This window comes from Nomascus leucogenys, chromosome 10 (assembly GCF_006542625.1).
Source record: "Nomascus leucogenys isolate Asia chromosome 10, Asia_NLE_v1, whole genome shotgun sequence".
NCBI classification, from domain to species: domain Eukaryota; kingdom Metazoa; phylum Chordata; class Mammalia; order Primates; family Hylobatidae; genus Nomascus; species Nomascus leucogenys.
This window is the reverse complement of record NC_044390.1, coordinates 77469947-77490414: the sequence shown is the minus strand read 5'-3', so window position 1 is coordinate 77490414 and position 20468 is coordinate 77469947. Positions and strand designations below refer to the sequence as shown.

The 20468-nt window shown below is 48.2% G+C and overlaps 1 protein-coding gene and 1 pseudogene across 3 annotated transcripts in view; both read left to right on the top strand.

Annotated features, from left to right (window-relative positions):
* The window catches only part of ANAPC7 (anaphase promoting complex subunit 7), a 31427-nt gene extending 26720 nt beyond the window's left edge, over positions 1 to 4707 (top strand). The window contains exons 9-11 of one of the 3 annotated variants that reach the window (XM_030821369.1): positions 730 to 954; positions 1969 to 2119; positions 3852 to 4707. In XM_030821369.1, coding sequence (XP_030677229.1) covers positions 730 to 954; positions 1969 to 2119; positions 3852 to 4041 — 566 coding nt within the window. In that variant the 3' untranslated portion in view covers positions 4042 to 4707. The remainder of the gene's footprint in view (positions 1 to 729; positions 955 to 1968; positions 2120 to 3851) is intronic. The other 2 variants (XM_030821367.1, XM_030821368.1) reach the window with 2 other exon arrangements.
* Positions 4708 to 6001: 1294 nt separating this feature from the next.
* LOC101178310 lies at positions 6002 to 12371 on the top strand (annotated as a pseudogene).
* The last annotated feature ends 8097 nt before the right edge of the window (positions 12372 to 20468 follow it).

Here is a 20468-nt window from a genome sequence, read left to right as displayed (position 1 = left end):
TGAGCTGGGCGAATCACCTGAGGTCAGGAGTTCGAGAGCAGCCTGACCAACATGGAGAAACCCCGTCTCTACTAAAAATACAAAACTAGCCGGGTGTGGTGGTGCATGCCTGTAATCCCAGCTATTCGGGAGGCTGAGGGAGGAGAATCGCTTGAACCTGGGAGGCGGAGATTGCGGTGAGCCGAGATGGCACCATTGCACTCCAGCCTGGGCAACAAGAGTGAAACTCCGTCTCAAAAAAATAAATAAATAAAATAGAGACCCTAGGAGTCTTCTATCTTAAACCTAGCCCTACAGGTGACCGAATGCAGCTGGAGAATAACTGCTTGTTAAGAGGCAGCAAAACCTTGGGTTTTGTTGGGAACATCATCTCTCACTACTTTGATCTCTTGGCCATATGACAGACTAATCATTAGTGTCGCATTTATTCTTCCAGCGGTCAGATGGGTTGCTCACGTGCTGCAGGTTCCTTACATGTGCTTGTTTCCTTCCCTAAACTGAAGGTGCCTTTGAAGGCAGTCTTTTTCCACATCCATCAAGTGCTCTGGGGAAGAGCACTTCTTAGCTATTCCATCAACACACTTGCCAGTCTAATCTCACCATCAGTTTCCCCTGGCCTGCCCTTTGTCTGAAACTTTGAAGGTTAGCAATTTGGAGAGCTGTCAGAGTGGAAGCATGGGTTGGAATGGTAATGGCATTGAATGTCTTCATGTGTTTTACTTTTTTCAGGTCTTATCGAATGTTACTTAGCCTCCAACAGTATTCGAGAAGCAATGGTAATGGCTAACAACGTTTACAAAACTCTGGGAGCAAATGCACAGACCCTTACCCTTTTAGCCACCGTTTGTCTTGAAGATCCAGTGACACAGGAGAAAGCCAAAACATTATTAGATAAAGCCCTGACCCAAAGGCCAGATTACATTAAGGCTGTGGTGAAAAAAGCAGAACTACTTAGTAAGTGTGTCTTATTTTCTGCCCTGTTCATCATTAATTTTTATAAAACCTGACCTCACCCCCTTGTCCCAGCTAGTTACAGATGACTAGACAGGTGTGTGCCTTTTGCAGCAGGTCTGAGCCTGCTTGGATTGGTTTATATTTAGCCCAACCAAATGTAGCTGGCTTAGACCTGCTTGGCTTGGCTCCAACCACCTATAATTGGTTGGTATCTGTTCGGCTCACTGTTTTTTTTTGTTTGTTTTTTTTTGTTTTGTTTTGTTTTTTGAGGCGGCATCTCGCTCAGTCACCCAGGCTGGAGTGCAGTGGCGCGATCTCAGCTCAGTGCAACCTCTGCCTCCCAGGTTCAAGCAACTCTTCTGCCTCAGCCTCCTGAGTAGCGCGGACTACAGGCATGCACCACCACGCCCAGCTAATTTTTGTATTTTTTTTTTTTTTTTTTTTTTTAAGTAGAGACGGGGTTTCACCATATTGGCTAGGCCGGTTTCGAAATCCTGACCTCATGATCCACCCACCTCGGCCTCCCAAAGTGGTGGGATTACAGGCGTGAGCCACCGCGCCCAGCCTCGGCTCACTATTATCTGGTTTGAGTTGTCCTGAATTAGTTGGAGCTGAATATAACTAACTGATATTAGCCATTTTGAACTGTTTGGAGCTATCTGGATGATTTTATGACTTCCCGTTTGGCGCTGTTTTTTTTTTTTTTTCAGTCCTGATTTATGATGAACTCATAATTTGGTTCATTGAATTTGGGCTAGTTGGCAAATAAAAGCAGTTTGGCTTTTTAAACTTAAGAGCCCATTTAAAACATTATAATTCAAACTGCAAATTTCTTAACTGAATAGGGCTTCAGGTGTGCTTGCCCTCGCTTTGTGTTGCATCAGTGTTCTCTTGAGGATGTCTGCAAAGAGATTGTCAGAACGGTAGTTGTGGTTTTTTTGTACGTGACTTAAGATGGGAATGTATTTTCAAAATGTTCAAGTAGGACAGTGAGGGTCTTTTTTATTCCCCCAGGCAGAGAACAGAAATATGAAGATGGAATTGCTTTGCTGAGGAACGCACTGGCTAATCAGAGTGACTGTGTCCTGCATCGGATCCTAGGAGATTTCCTTGTAGCTGTCAATGAGTATCAGGAGGCAATGGACCAGTATAGTATAGCACTAAGGTAGGCACTAGCCTCCCTTGGGGGAAGGCCACTGAGGAGGGTAGAGGAGGCAGTGAGCTGTGTCACAGGAGTTATGGAAACACACACACACTTTGTGTCCATGGTTGAAAGCAGAATAATAATAGTAATGGTAGAAGAGTTATTTGTGAATTCATGACTTCTAAAAATTTTTTCTTAAAATATATTAACAACATTAGAGAACTGTTTCACTCATAACCATCCCACACCACTATAACATCTGTGTTCATTTGTATAGCTCATCTTCTGTCCTTGCCCACACATACATATTTTTATAGGGTTGTACCTAGTATATATTTTATATTCTTCTTTTTCAAATCAAAGTATTGTAAGTACTTTCCCATGTTTCTATCTACTGTAATTGTTAAGAACTTGAGGTCTGAAGTTTTGAATACTACCTTCACCACCTGTGATCTTGGGCAAGTTACTAACACATTTCCTTGTCTATATCTAGCTACCTTATTAGATATTAAATGATCGAATGAGGGTTAAATGATTATTTCATGTAAAGCTCTTAGCCCTGTGCCTGGTACATAGTAAATACTAAATAAATAGTGGTATTCTTACTGTTTAATACAGAAGTGGTTTCTTTGAGGGTTGTCTGTGTGTCTGTAAGGTTATGGTGAAGGGCTGTCTTTAATAGAGTCTGATCACATTCAATTGTTCAGCACACAGTTGAGCACCACTTGTGTGCCTAGCATCTCAGTGACAACTGGAGATACTATGTTTCGGGAGCTGTCAGTCTCAGACATGCAGACTGACCATACCACGTGCTAAGGGCTTTCATAGTAGTCTGTAGAAGGGAAGGTAGGAGTCCAGAGGGCAGGAGCTCTGGGTATGGGTGAGAGCTTCAGATTACAGGATGTGGAAGGCTTCACCCAGAAGACGAGGAGATGTTACAGATCGGTCCGCATTTATATTGGTAGAAACGGTGCCAACGTGGGTTTTAACTGCTTTTTAGAATCCCAGAAGCAAGTCAGAAAATAAAATATCAGACTTCCATTAGAGGTGGGGTTTGCTAGGGGTGGGATGCCTGCTGGCTTGGGTGATGGTCACCAAGGCAAGAGGAAAGATTGCTTAGGAGGCAAATAAATGAATGTTCTAGAGGCTCTGAACTTTGAGGGTGGGGGTGGCATATGTACTGACACTCAGCTGCTAAATGTGAATGCTTGGGTAGGGGTAGCCTTGGGTCCTGGGGTCTGACCTAGGTGTTTACAAGTCTGTTCCACGGTACAGCGTGATGTTTTTGGTTGGCTCCTGAAATGCTGCTATGTTTAATTACATCATAAGAACATGGGACACCTATACTCAGAGAAATTCCTATTTTTTGTAACCCTGTAGCTCAAAAACCCAACTTTCTGGGAATTACATTTGAATTTACCTGGTAATGTTTGTTTGCCACTTTTTCATTTGTGTTATCTGGTAGCCGCCTCTAGCAGAATGCTAGAGGTAATAGGTATGAAAAAGTTTAAGAAATTTGTGGAGAAAAACTCAAATTGAGAACTCTAAAAATTAGGAAGATACTCCTTTTTGCGCTTCTGGTGGTAGACTCCCTCAACCCAGCCTTGGAAGCCTGAGTTGTTTGGAGAGGCCAGGCTTTAGCACATTCTCTGGGACTGTGTGGTCATTTCACTGCCGGGCCAGGGAGATGACGAATCAGCCAGCAAGAGCAAGGCAGAGATTCAGGCCTCTCCTTTGTTTTGTTGTCCCCTAGTTTGGACCCCAATGACCAGAAGTCTCTAGAGGGGATGCAGAAGATGGAGAAGGAGGAGAGTCCCACGGATGCCACTCAGGAGGAGGATGTGGACGACATGGAAGGGAGTGGGGAAGAAGGGGACCTGGAGGGCAGCGACAGTGAGGCGGCCCAGTGGGCTGACCAGGAGCAGTGGTTCGGCATGCAGTGAGGGGGCGGCAGCTCCATGGCCGCACTGGCCTGCCCTGCTCTGAGCACTTCCGTGGACTGAAGGAACCGTAGGAGCCTGCTCTCAGGAGGACAATGATTCAGCATGTGATTGCAGCAGGGGTCTCTGCCCCCTCACTCCCGATTCCTAGTCGTGACTTCATTTCTAAAACAGAGCCTGACCAACCTTCCATGTATCTCCATCCTCCCCTGCTCCAGCCAGGGAGGACTGAGGGAGTGCCCCGAGACCCACACACATGTTGGGGCTTCTGGGCCAAGAGTACTTTTTATGTAACTAATTTCTAAATCCAAAAGTTCAAGGAATAGACAGTGTTCTGTGACATGGATGGGTTTGAAGGAGTTACCCACCATCCCAGCACGATAGTGTCATCTCCCAAGTTGGATGGCAGCACGATCTGGCCCTAGGGAGCTTCCTGTTCCCAGAAGTCATTGTCCTGGGCTATCCAGATGTCCCTAGTAAATCTTGCTTCCTTCTGCAATGTTAGTAATGCCTTAAGCTGACAGTTGCTATTTTGCAGAACAGTTTTCCTCTTTGCTTAGCTAGTAACTTGCCTCTGAGCCTGGGCTGATCTGAGAAACAGGTGTGATGAGAGCATGAACCAGAGGTGCACCTGGGGCAGTTCCCTAATAAAACTGGTTTGTACAGTCATGGTGTTGGGGTGATCAGAATGGAAGCCCTTTTTAAAATAGAGTCTTAGTATTTTTGTCTTATTCGGAATGCATTGATTCAGCCCCAGAAGTATTTGCCAGAAATAGACTTTCTTTTGTTTTTTGTTTTTTTTTTTTTTGAGACGGAGTCTCGCTGTCGCCCAGGCTGGAGTGCAGTGGCGCTATCTCGGCTCACTGCAGGCTCCGCCCCCTGGGGTTCACGCCATTCTCCTGCCTCAGCCTCCCGAGTAGCTGGGACTACAGGCGCCCGCCACCTCGCCCGGCTAATTTTTTTTTTGTATTTTTAGTAGAGACGGGGTTTCACCGTGTTAGCCAGGATGGTCTCGATCTCCTGACCTCGTGATCCGCCCGCCTCGGCCTCCCAAAGTGCTGGGATTACAGGCGTGAGCCACCGCGCCCGGCCCAGAAATAGACTTTCTTCCCCTAGTGTTGGGAGCCCAGGAGGGTTGGAAAGCTCGGGAACCCTCAGCTGGTTCATCTGTTTGCATATTGGGTAGGTAAATTTCCCTGGAGCCTGAGAGTCTTTGGCCAGATTTCAGCTGAGTCTGCCTGGCTCTTTTGCTGCAGCTGTGAGACTGGGGTCTGGTTCCAGCAGTCTGTCACTGGTCAGCCTGAGTGTCACACCCTGAGCTCTGGGGCTGGGAGTTTCTTCCCACACCCTCTCCCTTGTGTCTTAAGTTGCGATGGCTCTGAGTATACAATTAATCGGAGGTGAGGGGTGGGTGTCACAGCTAATCCCAAATTCAAAAATTAGTCCAAGGTGCTGCAAAATATAAATTTGATTTCAGTAGAAAGTCGTATCCTAAAATGTAAAAACTGTAAGTGTACAGTAGTTAATGAGCTCAGAACATCTGATAACTGCAATTTAAAATGGGCAACAAGTTTCTATGAGTCTTTCAGTCTAAGACCCAAAGCCTGCACAACATCACTTGATCTGAGCCACTTCTAAAGAGACATAAAAGGCTGGGCATGCTCACACCTGTAATCCCAGCAGTTTGGGAGGCCGAGGTGGGTGGATCACTTGAGGCCAGGAATTTGAGACCAGCCTGGCCAACATGACGAAACCCCTGCTTTGTTAAAAATATAAAAATTAGCCGGGCATGGTGGTACACACCTATAATCCCAGTTACTCAATACTCGGGAGGCTGAGGCAGGAGAATCGCTTGAACCCAGGAGGTGGAGGTTGCAGTGAGCCAGGATCTGCACTGCACTCCAGCCTGGGCGACAGAGACAGTGTTTAAAAAAAATAAAGCCCCACAGATAGTTGGGGTCACACCAGGTGAGTGTGCGGCCAGTAGAAGAAGCTGCTTGCCCCTTGGCCTAAGCATGCTCTCCCGGATGCAGCCTCACTTCATGGGCTTCCTCAGCTCCATGACCTGTTATTACTGTGATGAGAGAGGAGAGGCGATGCCTCTTTACCTTTCCCCTGACTCCAGGAGGAAGCCCAGCCCCACCGCGCAATCTCACCACCGCACTCACATCCACTGGATCAGGGTCCCAGAGCCCAGGCCCCATGCATTGCCCTCAGCTGTCACCCTCCCACTGTCAGCTTCCTTGGCATGCCCCTCAGCCCTGCTGAGAGCCCCTGTGTTCTCCAGGCTCCTCCAGCCCAGCATTTCCCAGGACGGATCCTCATTCCCTGCATCTCCAGCCCCAGGGTGACAGCCAGGTTGGAAGAGGCGGCAGAAGCTGTGAAACCACCTCACACGAGATTGAGAAAACACTCGGTCGACATCAAAGAGTGGTGCTCAGACGGTGCTGAAGCTGTCGCTTGGCACTGCCACCGTCACTTTCACAAACCCAAAACCTCAAGGGCAGGGAGCTCCAGGAGGCAGGGACAGAACCAGGTTGCTCAGCCCTGTGGCTCTCCTGCCGAGCCACCTGCCAGGAGACGAGGCACCTAACTAAGGACAGCCCCCAAATGCCCAGTCACTACGAGTTCTTTTTGGGTTCTGGAGTCCCACACAGCCAGTATGGGGGTGTTTTAAACTGAGTCATTTCTCCACCTTCCAGATTGTTCAGAGACCACCTGGGTCTAAAAAGATCCCCCTCCTGCTCGGAACCCATGGGCTGCTGGGGCAGTTAGCTATGCAGCCCCTGCTGCCTCCCGGGGTGAGGACTAAATAAGTCCGTGCGGCATTTCAGCGCGTCACCCTTTGCGACATCCTCACGGGGAATGCCAGCTGGCCAGGCCTCCCTGGGGAGCTGGGGGTGGTTCTGTCCTTTTGGGGCCCTCTCGTCTCTGAAGGGCCCTCAGCCAAGCAGGGAGGCAGGCTCTGGAGTCGGGGTGAGCCTTGCCCTTCAGCGGGACCTCCCATTTTTCACTTTTCAGCCCCTGCTGGGCTCCAGGGACCTGGTAGGTATGTACCCTAGTCATGGCTGATGGCAGGAGCGCTCCCTGCAGCCACAGCTTGGGGGCCACACTCCTGCCTCTGAATTCCAAAAAATGAGGCTGTCTTTTGCCCAAATCTGCAATCCCCAAACTAGAGCATGCATCTCAGCGATGCAGGTTCCCAAGCCCAGCACCAAACTTTTATTGGAATCCAGAGGCCTGGCCCAGACCCAGTGGTCTGCAGCTTTCACTCCCCACTCTGACTTCCTATTCTATGCAGGTGTTCCCTGGAAAAGTATTGAGAAACCTGCAAGAGGGGAGCTCAAAGTTCCCAACAGCTGCAGGCCTGACCCCAGAGGGCCCTTGGGAGTTAACTCTGCAGCTGCCCGTGGGTGGGAGGAACCGGCCTCCAAAGGCCTCACCTGTGGCTTCCTGCGTTCCCAGCCCTACACTGGCTTACCTGTGGCAAGCCAGGGCCTGCGTGGAGCTGCTTCCCAGAGCTCAGGTGAGCTGTTCCCGTGAGCAGCTCTCTGGGGTTGTGCTCAGGCCTGTGTTCCCTGCTGACGACAGGCAGTGAGTCCAGACTCCACATGCACCTCACCTCGTCCCCCAGGCACGGCTGTGGCCAGGTCACCGGGAAGCCCTGCGCTGGGAGGGGCCGTTGAGGTAAGTGCCTTACTAAGGTTTTCCACTTTCTGCAGGAGCCTCCCTGCCCCAGGGCAGCAGGAGGGGCCTCACTTGCCACCTCCCCTCTTGGGGTGCAGTGCAGGTCTGCCGTCTAGACGCCTCCAGGCCTGGGCAAACTCAGCACCGCTGCCCCTGCCGCACCTGGGCCACCACCAGCCTGGTCCAGGGTGTGGGGTTTTCCCAGATTGCTGTGGAAGGTCGTTGGCAGCACAGCACACAGCACCAGCAAGGTCAGGAACAAACCAAGAAGCCCACAGTGCAGCCTCCACAGCAGCCATGAAAAGAAAACATGAATTTTAAAGTAACAGTGCCACTGTGCACTGCTGTTGGGAATGTAAGGTGGCGCAGCCACTGTGGAGAACAGTCCGGCGATTCAGAAATTCAAACAGTACTACTCTAGGATCCAGTGTTCCACCTCCGGGTGTACACCTGAAGAAGTGAAAGCCGGAATGCCAAAAGATTGCACGTCCATGTCCACGCAGCACCGTCCACAGTAGCAGAAGGTGGAAACAACCCACGTGTCCTTAGATGAGTAGATAAATAAACCAAGGTGCTTCTTTTGGTACAATGGAATATTACTCAGCCTCGTAAAGGCAAGTGACACATGCTACAACATGGAGGAAATTTGAGGACGTTATTCTAAGTGGTAGAAGTCAATTACAAAAGGACAAATGCTGTATGACTCCATGAATCTGAGGTGTGCCTGGCACAGTCAGATTCATAAAGACAGAAGGTAGATTAGAGGCTGCCAGGAGCTGGGGAGAAGCAATGACTTAGTTTCTTTTTTTTTTCTTTTTTCTTTTCTTTTTTTTTTTGAGACAGAGTCTCGCTCTGTCGCCCAGGCTGGAGTGCAGTGGCACGATCTCGGCTCACTGCAAGCTCCGCCTCCCAGGTTCACGCCATTCTCCTGCCTCAGCCTCCCGAGTAGCTGGGTCTACAGGCGCCCGCCACTATGCCCGGCTAATTTTTTGTATTTTTAGTAGAGACGGGGTTTCACCGTTTTAGCCAGGATCGTCTAGATCTCCTGACCTCGTGATCCGCCCCCCTCGGCCTCCCAAAGTGCTGGGATTACAGACGTGGGCCACCGCGCCCGGCTAGGAATGACTTAGTTTCTAATAGGGACAGAGTTTCTGCTTAGAATGTTTAACAAGTTCTGGATATGGTGCGGATGGTTGCACATTTTATGTTATATATGTTTTATGACAATTAAAAAAGAAATGACCTGTAAGCCTGCCATCTGGATAACCCCAGTGAACACATCTTAATTTATGTGAAATATGGTGTGTATTTGTAATATATATGTGTTACATAAAATTACACATGGTTTAAAAAATTCAGGCCAGGTGCAGTGGCTCACATCTGTAATCCCAGCACTTTGGGAGGCCGAGGTGGGCAGATCATTTGTGCTCAGGAGTTCAAGGCCACCCTGGGCAACACAGACCCCATGTCTACAAAAAAATTTTTTTAATTAGCTGGGCATGGTGGTGTGTCCCTATGGCCCCACCTTCAATGCACATGGGAGCTACTCAGGAGGCTGAGGTGGGAGGATCGCTTGAGCCCAGAAGGTGGAGGTTGCAATGAGCTGTGGTTGCATCACTGTACTCCAGCCTGGGTAACACAGTGACACCCTCTCCAAAAAAAAAAAAAATTTAAACCATGAAAGGCATAAAATTAGAAATACATCCACTTCCCAATCCAATGAATTTATTGTCTCTCCCCAAAATAAGTTTCTGGTTCTACTTTTGTAAAAATAGTTTTGTGCTTTTCCTTAACTATATATATTATAAAAATATTCTGCCAGGCATGGTGGCTCATGCCTGTAATCCCAGCACTTTGGGAGGCCAAGGCAGGTGGGTCACCTGAGGTCAGGAGATCAAGACCATCCTGGCTAACACGGTGAAACCCCGTCTCTACTAAAAATACAAAAATTAGCCAGGCGTGGGTGGTGGGTGCCTGTAGTTTCAGCTACTTGGGAGGGTGGGGCAGGAGAATCGTTTGAACCTAGGAGGTGGAGGTTGCAGTGAACCGAGATCATGCCACTTCACTTCAGCTGGGGCGACAGAGACCCCGTATGAAAAAAAAAAATACAAGGCTGTGCTGTGCATAGAGACATTCCGTGCAGCGTCAGTGCACCCCTTAATCATCAGTACTGCAGAATCCATTCTGCAGAAGGAGCAATTTCCGCAACCCTTCTGCTACTGGTGGACACTTGTTTTCCAGTCTTGAACATAATTATTTCAGTCTGTGCTGTCATGAACATATTTTGCCATAATATTCCAAGGATATGCAGAAGTCAAGCTCCTTGCAGTGAAATTCCTGGGTCTCAGATTGTGTGCATTGACATGTCTCATGGGTGCTGCCCGATTACCCTCCAACAATAACAGGTTCGAGTGCCTGTTTGCCTGCCCCTCATCAGCACCACTATCATTAAGTGCTTTCGTTTGGTTTTTATTGTTTTTACCAACCTCAGATTTGATCAGTACTCCCTTGCTTTTATTTGCCTTAGCTGTTATTCTTTTTTCTTTCTTCCCTTTTTTTTTTTTTTTTTTTTGAGACCGAGTTTCACTCTCCATCTGGCACATGATTACAGGCATGTGCCACCATGCCCGGCTGATTTTGTATTTTTAGTAGAGACAGGGTTTCTCCATGTTGGTCAGGCTGGTCTCGAACTCCTGACCTCAGGTGATCCGCCTGCCTTGGCCTCCCAAAGTGCTGGGATTATAGGCGTGAACCACTGCACCTGGCTTTTTTTTTTTTTTTTTCTTAAGACAGTCTTGCTCTGTCGCCCTGGCTGGAGTACAGTGGCACAATCTTGGCTCACTGCAACCTCCGCCTCCTGGGTTCAAGTGATTTTCCTGCCTCAGCCTCCTGAATAGCTGGGATTACAGGCATGTGCCACCGCGCCTGGCTAATTTTTGTATTTTTACTAGAGACAGGGTTTCACCATGTTGGCCGGGCTGGTTTCAAACTCCTGGCCTCAGGTGATCCACCTGCCTTGGGCCTCCCAAAGCACTGGGATTACAGGTGTGAGCCGCCGCACCTGGCCCCTAGCTGCTATTTCTTTTTTCTTTTTTTTCTTTTTTTTTTTTTTTTTTTGAGTCGGAGTCTCGCTCTGTTGCCCAGGCTGGAGTGCAGTGGCGCTATCTCGGCTCACTGCAACCTCCACCTGCCGGGTTCAAGCAATTCTCCTGCCTCAGCCTCCCGAGTAGCTGGGATTACAGGCATGGGCCACCACACCTGCCTAATTTTTATATTTTTAGTAGAGACAGGGTTTCACCATATTGGTCAGAGTGGTCTCGAACTCCTGACCTCATGATCTGGCTGCCTTGGCCTCCCAAAGTGCTAGGATTACAGGTGTGAGCCATGGTACCCGGCCCCAGCTGCTGTTTTGTGAGTGCTCCTCTGAGACAGCCCACGAGGCACGGCCTTTACCTACATTACCACATCTCAGCCTCACACCCCCTGAAGTTGGAGAGGTAGAATTGGCCGCTTTCACAGATGAGTGCACTGAGTCTCAGATGGACACATTAGCTCTTTTCGTCTGTTCAGAGCCTCCTGCCCTGGAGCTTCAGTATGGTCTTAACGGATCTCTCCGCAATTGTATCATATATTCTGTTCCAGAGAAAACAGCCGCACTAAGCCCGCCTCACCGTCTGTTGCTGCAGGCCTCAGCCTTGCTGTGTCTAAAGGCTGCAGACAGTCTGGCAAGGACAGCACGTCACGACACAGCTCTCGCTGGCCACTTAAATCTTCCAGTGTCACTCTCTTTATAAACAACCCTCTGGTGACCTCCTTTGTGCTATTTTTTTTCCTTCTTTGGGTAAATTCTCAGCAGGGGGATTTTGGAGTGAGTATAATCTTTTTTGGAACTTTCAAGGGGCCTGGCTGGCTTGTCCTCTCTGCGTGGCAAACATATATGCCCAGGTTGGCCTGGCAGCCTCCCTGTCTACCCAGGGAGCCCCTCCGTGGGCTTCAGGTTAGGGGCAAACCAGGAGCTCTGCAGTCTCTGAGCGTCTACCCCGCTTCCTCTTGCTGGAGCTAGGAGCTTGTGCTCTCTGCGGTCCTCTCAGGCCTCCCCCTTAGCTTTCTCCGGGCTGTGGGATTTGGGGTCCCTGCCGCTTGCCTGGCTCTGCAGTTGGGGTGTTTCCTGGACTGAGGTCAGTTCCTCCCCTGTTGAGGGCTGAGGGAGACTGTGCTTGATGGGGTTTTGTGTGTGTCGGGGTGGGGGTGCTGGCTGCTTGTATCATCCCTGAGTCCCCCTCCTTCAGTGCTGCCTCAGAGGTACCCACTCTCCCCACTAGGAGGGCTGAGGCCTCGGGGAGGGCCTCTTTCCACCCTCGGAAAGCCTCTGCCTCATGGCCTGTCACTGGCTGTGTGGCTGTGGGCAGCTCCCTTGGGTTCTCTGTGCCTCCGTGTTCCTTTGGTATAGGACTCAGAGATTTGGGTCTCCCACTCTGTTGTCAGGTGGGGGCATAACATGAAAGGGGCCTTGTAGCAGGGATGGCAGCACTTGGAGCCCTCGGAGGGGTGTATGGGTGGGGAGCAGCCTCTGAGGGCTAAACCTTGGTCCTTGTCAGGCCAGCGTCCCTGAGGATGGTAACCTTGCCTTCTGCCCCGTGGGCTAGGACCCCTTTGGCACTAGATCAGTGGATTTGACCTGAACCCCTAAGTGCTGGGCCTGGTCTTGCGTAAGCAAGAGGCCCAGGGAAGTTATTTTTTTCATGTTTGGGTCATCCTCTACCCATAACCTAGTCAGCTGGCCCCTCGGCCCCTGGGCCCGTCTTCCCTATCAGTCTCCATGGGGCAACAGAGGTTTGGTCTAGGAATTGAGTAGGAACCACAGCCAGCAGGGGTCTGTCCTTCAGACAAGGTGGCTCCCAGACTGAAGCCCCAGCCTTGAGGGGCCCAAACGAGCTGACCCCACGACCCCTGCAGGCCCAGGCCACTCCCCACATCTGTGCTGCTGCTGTTTGGTGAAGCCTACTAGTGTGACAGGAAGGGACAGAGGTGACCCTGTGTACATCCCCCTACTGGAGCTTGTTCCAGAATGCTGGGCAGATACACAAGCCACGCAGTGACCTGGGGGCAGCTTCTGTCCTCCCAGGGGAGGCCAGGGAGGGGCCCTCTCTGAGTCAAGGCTGTGTGGAGACCCCTGAGCAGATCTGGGAGAGTGGTCCCTGTGCATAATGAACCTCCAGTGAGCCCAGACCAAGAGCCTGCCTGGGGCCTGGCAGGGATTTCTTGATTATTTTAATAAAAATGGGACATTGGTGAAATACAGCATACATACAGAAGCATGTGAAAGCATAGTAGAAGTGTTTACAAAACCACAGGAAAAATGTGTACACCACCACCCCGTTCACAAAATAGAACATTTCCAGGATGCCTGTACACCAGGCTGATCCCAGCTGGCCCTACTCCCTCCTCTAGCCCCACTCCTGCCAGAAGTACCCATGAGTGAATTTTGTTTTATTATTTCCTTTATTTTGTGACCCTGAAAGTCTTTTGAAGCTTGGGTAAATAGCAACCTCATTTTTCTTATCTGTAAAATAATACCATTATTCCCTTGTTTCATTTTTATTTTTACCACATTTTTATCCTAAACAACACTTTTTTTTTCTTTTGTGGCAGAATCTTGCTCTGTCACCCAGGCTGGAGTACGGTGGTGTGATCTTGGCTCACTGCAACCTCTGCCTCCCAGATTCAAGCAATTCTCCTGCCTCAGCCTCCCAAGTAGCTGGGATTACAGGTGCCCACCCCACCATGCCCAGATAATTTTTTTTTTTTTTTTTGAGATGGAGTCTTGCTCTGTCACCCAGGCTGGAGTGCAGTGGTGCAACCTCGGCTCACTGCAAGCTCTGCCTCCCGGGTTCATGCCATTCTCCTGCCTCAGCCTCCCGAGTAGCTGGGACTACAAGCGCCCGCCACCATGCCCATCTAATTTTTTGTATTTTTCATAGAGATGGGGTTTCACCGTGTTAGCCAGGATGGTCTCGATCTCCTGACCTCGTGATCCGCCCGCCTCGGCCTCCCAAAGTGCTGGGATTACAGGCGTGAGCCACTGTGCCCGGCCTTTTTTTTTTTTTTTGAGCCAGAGTCTCAGTCTCCCGCCCAGGTTGGAGTGTGCAGTGGCACGATTTTGGCTCACTGCAACCTCTGCCTCCTGGGTTCAAGCAATCCTCCCACCTCAGCCTCCCAAGTAGCTGGGATCACAGGTGTGCACCACCATGCCCGGCTAATATATTTTTTTTTTTTTTTGTATTTTTAGTAGAGACAGGGTTCTACAATGTTGGCAGGGCTGGTCTCAAACTCCTGACCTCATGATCCGCCCACCTTGGCTTCCCGAAGTGCTGGGATTACAGGCATGAGCCACCATGCCCGGCAATTATTTATTTATTTGCTTCTTTTGAACTTTGAATATTGTATGTTGTTCCATGATATTATTTATTTATTTATTTATTTATGATATGGAGTCTAGCTTTGTCACCCAAGCTGGAGTACAGTAGGACAATCTCGGCTCACTGCAAACGCCACCTCCTGGGTTCAAGTGATTCTTCTGCCTCAACCTCACAAGTAGCTGGGATTACAGGCATATGCCACCACACCAGTCTAATTTTTGTATTGTTAGTAGAGATGGGGTTTCACCACGCTGGCCAGGCTGGTCTCAAATTCCTGGCCTTAAGTGATCTGTCCACCTCAACCTCCCAAAGTGCTGGGATTACAGGTGTGAGCCACCGCTCCGGCCCCTAATTTTTTTTTCTTTTTATTAAAAAAAATCTAGTCCGGGCGCGGTGGCTCACGCCTGTAATCCCAGCACTTTGGGAGGCCGAGGTGGGCGGATCACGAGGTCAGGAGATCGAGACCATCCTGGCTAACATGGTAAAACCCCGTCTCTACTAAAAATACAAAAAAATTAGCCGGGCGTGGTAGTGGGCACCTGTAGTCCCAGCTACTTGGGAGGCTGAGGCAGGAGAATGGTGTGAACACGGGAGGCGGAGCTTGCAGTGAGCCGAGATCATGCCGCTGCACTCCAGCCTGGGCGACAGAGCGAGACTCCGTCTTTTTTTTTTTTTTTTTTGAGATGGAGTCTCGCCCTGTCACTCAGGCTGGAGTGCAGTGGTGTGATCTCGGCCCACTGCAAGCTCCGCCTCCCGTGTTCACACCATTCTCCTGCCTCAGCCTCCCGCCACCATGCCCAGTTAATGTTTTGTGTTTATAGTAGAGTCAGAGTTTCGTCATGTTGGCCAGGCTAATCTCGAACTCTTGACCTCAGGTGATCCACCTGTCTTGGCCTCCCAAAGTGTTGGGATTACAGGCATGAGCCACCACACCTGGCCCAGATTTACTCAGTTTTTTTCCTAATGTCCTTTTTCTGTTTCAGAATCTCATCTAAGATTCCACATTACATTTAGTCATCATGTCTCCTTAGGCTCCTCGTGGCTGTCAGTTTCTCACACTTGTTTTTACTAACTTTGTCAGTTTTGAGGAGTACTGGTCAAGGGCTTTGTAGGGTGCCTTATTCAGTTTTCATTGCGATATAAGAATCTGCGTGGATATAAGGTATCCATTTTATTCTGTTGATGGACTTTTTTTTTCTAACTTTTTGTTTCAAACAGCTTCTGCTATGTATTTTATTTTTACAGAAATATATAATATACAAATCAACATGCTCACCTGCAGCACTTTGTTCCATTTCCTCACTAGCTTTGGGTATTATCAATCTTTAATTTTCTCCAACATATTGTGTGTGAGATGACATAGTTACTGTAATTTAGATTTTCCTGTTTTGTAATGATATTGAACAATATTTTATATATTTAGGAATGATTTTGCAGAGGAATGATTTCTTCTTCTCTGAAATTCCTGTTGTTTTGCCTACTTTTCTATTGGATTATCTTGTTCTCATTAATTCATAGTCATTCTTTGTATATTCTAGATACAATTTAGAACATGAGTTGGCAATATCTTCTTCCAGTTTATGACTTGTCATTCTCTTTGTAGTATCTTTTGGTTAACAGAGGGTCTTAATTTTAATATAGTTGACTCTTTTTCTTTATGGTTGTGCTTTACAATTCTTTTTCTTTTTGAGATGGAGTCTCACTCTGTCCCCCAGGCTGGAGTGCAGTGGCGCAATCTCTGCCCACTGCAACCTCAGCCTCCCGAGTAGCTGGGACTACAGGCGTGTGCCACCATGACTGGCTAATTTTTTTTTTTTTTTTTTTTTTTATTAGAGACAGTTTCACAGTGTTAGCCAGGATGGTCTTGATCTCCTGATCTTGTGATATGCCCACCTCGGCCTCCCAAAGTGCTGGGGTTACAAGCGTGAGCCACCATGCCCAGCCCGTGTTTTACAATTCTTAAGAAATCCTTCCTTACTCAAGGTCAAAATGTACTCTCTGTGGTGTGATGTAGGGATCCAATTTTATTGGTTTTTATTATTATTTTTTGAGACAGAGTCTTGCTGTGTTGCTCAGGCTGGAGTACAATGGTGTGATCTCAGCTCACTGCAATCTCCTCTCAGGTTCAAATGTTTCTCCTGTCTCAGCCTCCCGAGTAGCTGGGATTACAGGCATGCTCCACCACACCCAGCTAATTTTTTTTGTATTTTTAACAGTGATGGGATTTCGCTATGTTGGCCAGGCTGGTCGCAATCTCTTGCCTTCAAGTGATCTGTCCACCTCAGCCTCCCAAAGTGCTGGGATTATAGGCATGAGCCATTAACCCTGGCCTATATATATATATCTTTTTAAGATTCGCACATAATAAGTCAGAGCAGTTTTCTTTTTTTCTTTCTAAATAGACTAGACAGCAATTTTCAAAAAGGGAAATTATGAAATTTCTCCACCCTGCCTGCTTTCTAGTTGCCTGTCTAGAAGCAACCATAGTTACTAGTTTCTCATGTATTTTTCCAGAAATAATTTTAAATCACATAAGTGGATATGCATATGCCACCCGCCTTTTGTATTTGCACAGTTCATCAGCAGAGTTCATAAAAAGTAAAGTCTCTCTCTCTCTCTCTTTTTTTTTTTTTGAGACGGAGTCTCGCTCTGTTGCCCAGGCTGGAATGCAGTGGTGCACTCTCGGCTCACTGAAACCTCTGCCTCCTGGGTTCAAGCGATTCTCCTGCCTCAGCCTCCCAAGTAGCTGAGATTACAGGCGCCTGCCACCATGCCAGACTAATTTTTGTAGTTTTAGCAGAGATGGGGTTTCACCATGCTAGCCATGCTGGTCTTGAATTCCTGACCTCAGATAATCTGCCTTGGCCTCCCAAAGTGCTGCGATTACAGACTTGAGCCACCGCACCCAGCCAAAACTCCCATTTTTTTTTCTTTTTTTGTTTTTGAGACAGTGTCTTACTCTGTCACCCAGGTTGGAGTACAGTGGCATAATCACAGCTCACTGCAGCCTCAACCTCCTGGGCTCAAGCCATCCTCCCACCTCAGCCTCCCACTTAGCTGGGACCACAGGCACATGCCTGCACATCTGGCTAATAAAAAAAAATTTTTTTTTGCCAGGCACAGTGGCATGTGCCTGTAGTCCCAGCTACTCGGGAGGCTGAGGTGCGAGGATTGCTTGAGCCCCAGAGTTCTGGGCTGCAGTGCGCTATGCCAATCGGGTGTTCGTGCTAAGTTCGGCATCGAGATGGTGACCTCCCGGGAGGGGGGTGCCATCAGGTTGCCTATGGAGGGGTGAACTGGCCCAGGTCAGAAACGGAGCAGGTCAGAACTCCTGTGCTGATCAGTGGTGGGATCATGCCTGTGAATAGCCACTGCACTACAGCCTGGGCAACATAGTGAGACCCTGTAATTAAAAAAAAAAATTGTAGCCAGGCATGGTGGCTTACGCCTGTAATCCCAGCACTTTGGGAGGCTGAGGTGGGCAGATCACGAGGTCAGGAGTTCAAAACCAGCCTCATCAACATGGTGAAACCCCGTCTCTACTAAAAGTACAAAAATTAGCTGGGCGTGGTGGCACACACCTGTAATCCCAGCTACTCAGGAGGCTGAGGCAGGAGAATTGCTTGAACCCCGAAGGTGGAGGTTGCAGTGAGCTGAGATTGCGCCACTGCACTCCAGCCTGGGTGACAGTGCAAGACTCTGTCTCAAAAAAAACAAAAGTAAGGCTGAGGCGGGTGGCTCACCTGAGGTCAGGAGTTTAATACTAGCCTGGCCAACATAGTGAAGCCCTGTCTCTACTGAAAATATAAAAAATTAGCTGGGCATGGTGATGTGAACATGTAATCCCAGCTACTCCGGAGGCTGAAGCAGGAGAATCGCATGAACCTGGGAGATGGAGTTTGCAGTGAGCCGAGATTGCGCCATGAGACACTGTGCCTGGTTAAGTCTCAGTTTTCAGTAGAATCTGTTTCTTAAACAGGTTATGATTGATAAATATCAAAAAATATAAATGTTAAAGTTTGTACATTCTTAGTCACAAATCAAGGCATTTTGAGTAATTTCCAAACTTTAAAAGCACATTTTTATGATTTCTACTTATTTATTTTCTTGAGACAGGGTCTCACTCTTGTGCAAGCTGGAGTGCAGTGGCGTGATTGTGGCTCACTTCAGCAATCAACCTCCCAGGCTCAAGTGATCCTCCTGCCTCAGCCTCCCTAGTAGCTGGGACTACAGGCACATGCCACCACACTCGGCTTACTCGGCTAATTATTTTTTTTTAGACAGAGTCTCACTTTGTCGCCCAGTAATTTCCAAACTTACAAAATACATTTTTATGATTTCTACTTGTGTGCCACCACACCTGGCTAATTTTTGTATTTTTAGTAGAGAGGGGGTTTCACCATGTTGATCAGGCTTGTCTCGAACTCCTGACCTCGTGATCTGCCCACCTCAGCCTCCCAAAGTGTTGGGATTATAGGCATGAGCTACTGCATCCGGCCTTGGCTAATTTTTTGTAGCAACAAGGTTCTCACTATGTTACTCTGGCTGGTCTCGAACTCCTGGGCTCAAGTGATCCTCCTGCCTCGGCCTCCCAAATTACTGGAATTACAGGTGTGAGCTACTGCACCTAGCCTCTACTTAGTTTGATGGAAAAACATCCAATTTAAACTTTACCAACACTCACTGGCTGACTACTGGACATGTTTTTCTCTCCTCCCCCTGCAGGGAGTCCTGTTAGAAGTACAGATTGCTAGCCTGGGCATGGTGGCTCATGCCTGTAATCCCAGCACTTTGGGAGGCCGAGGTGGATGGATCACGAGGTCAGGAGATCGAGACCATCCTGGCTAACACAGTGAAACCCGTCTCTACTAAAAATACAAAAAAAATTAGCTGGGCGTGGTGGTGGGTGCCTGTAGTCCCAACTACTTGGGAGGCTGAGGCAGGAGAATAGCGTGAACCTGGGAGGCAGAGCTTGCAGTGAGCCGAGATCACGCCACCGCACTCCATCCTGGGCAATAGTGCAAGACTCTGTCTCAAAAAAAAAAAAAAAAAAAAGTATAGATTGCTTTCCAAAATAGGAACATCTCAGGCATGCTAAAATCATTCTCTTGTAATAGAGGAACAGGAATAACATATTTAGTATATTCTTAAAATGTTATTGATTATATTTGGGGTTGGAATCTATCATCCTTTCTATTCTGTAATTTTAGGTTCCTTTTTTCCTTCAGCCAGCTTGCTAGTCTTGCCTGTGTTTCTGTTCCTTTAGTGGTTATTCTAGGAATTGCAATGTACTTATTTAACATATCCACACCTAAAGTTAACTGATGTCTTTACTGTCTGTCCTCTTGGATGACAAAAGCTCTCAGATCATTTAAACTCTCTTTACCCCCATCCCCATCTGGAATTTCCCTTAGTATGGGTCTGCTGATGAAGAACTGTTTCTTTCTTTTCTCTTTCTTTTTTTTTTTTTTTTTTTTGAGACAGGGTCTCACTGTGTTGCTCAGGCTGGAGTGGTGTGATCTCGGCTCACCACAACCTCCATCTTCCAGGCTCAAGTAATTCTCCTGCCTCAGACTCCTGAGTAGCTGGGATTACAGATCTGCGCCACTACCGCCCAGCTAGTTTTTGTATTTTTAGTAGAGATGGGGTTTCACCATGTTGGGCCAGGCTGTTCTCAAACTCTTGACCTCAAATGGTCCTCCCACCTTGGCCTCCGAAAGTGCTGGGATTACAGGCATGAGCCACTGCGCCTGGCCTGAAGAACTCTGTTTTTGCCTAAAAATATCTTTATTTCACCCTGAATACTATATGCTTAAATACTACATACTCTCTCCAGGTTGCCATTAATTGCCTTCAGCACATGAAGCTGCCATCCCATTGGTTTCTGGCTTTCATTGTTACTGTTGTAACGTCAGTCTCCTTTGAAGATGATATTTACCCTTGCCCTGTCCCCCACTGCTCTTAAGATTTTCTTTGGTTTTCTGCAGTTTATTACTAGGGCTGGAATAATTGACTTCTCTCCCTCTCTCTCTCTTTTTTTTTTTTTGAGATAGGATCTGGCTCTGTCACTCAGGCTGGAAATGCAGTGGTGCAGTCTCAGCTCACTGCAACCTCCGCCTCCCAGACTCAAGAGATCCTCCCGCCTCAGCCTCCAAAGTAGCTGGGAATGTGGAATATAGGAATGTACTACCATGCCCACCTAATTTTTGTTTTTGTTTTTTTCGGTAGAGATGGGGTTTTGCTCTGTTTCCCAGGTTGGTTTCGAAGTACTGGGCTCAAGCAGCCCTCCCACCTTGGCCTCCCAAAGTGCTGAGATTATGTGTG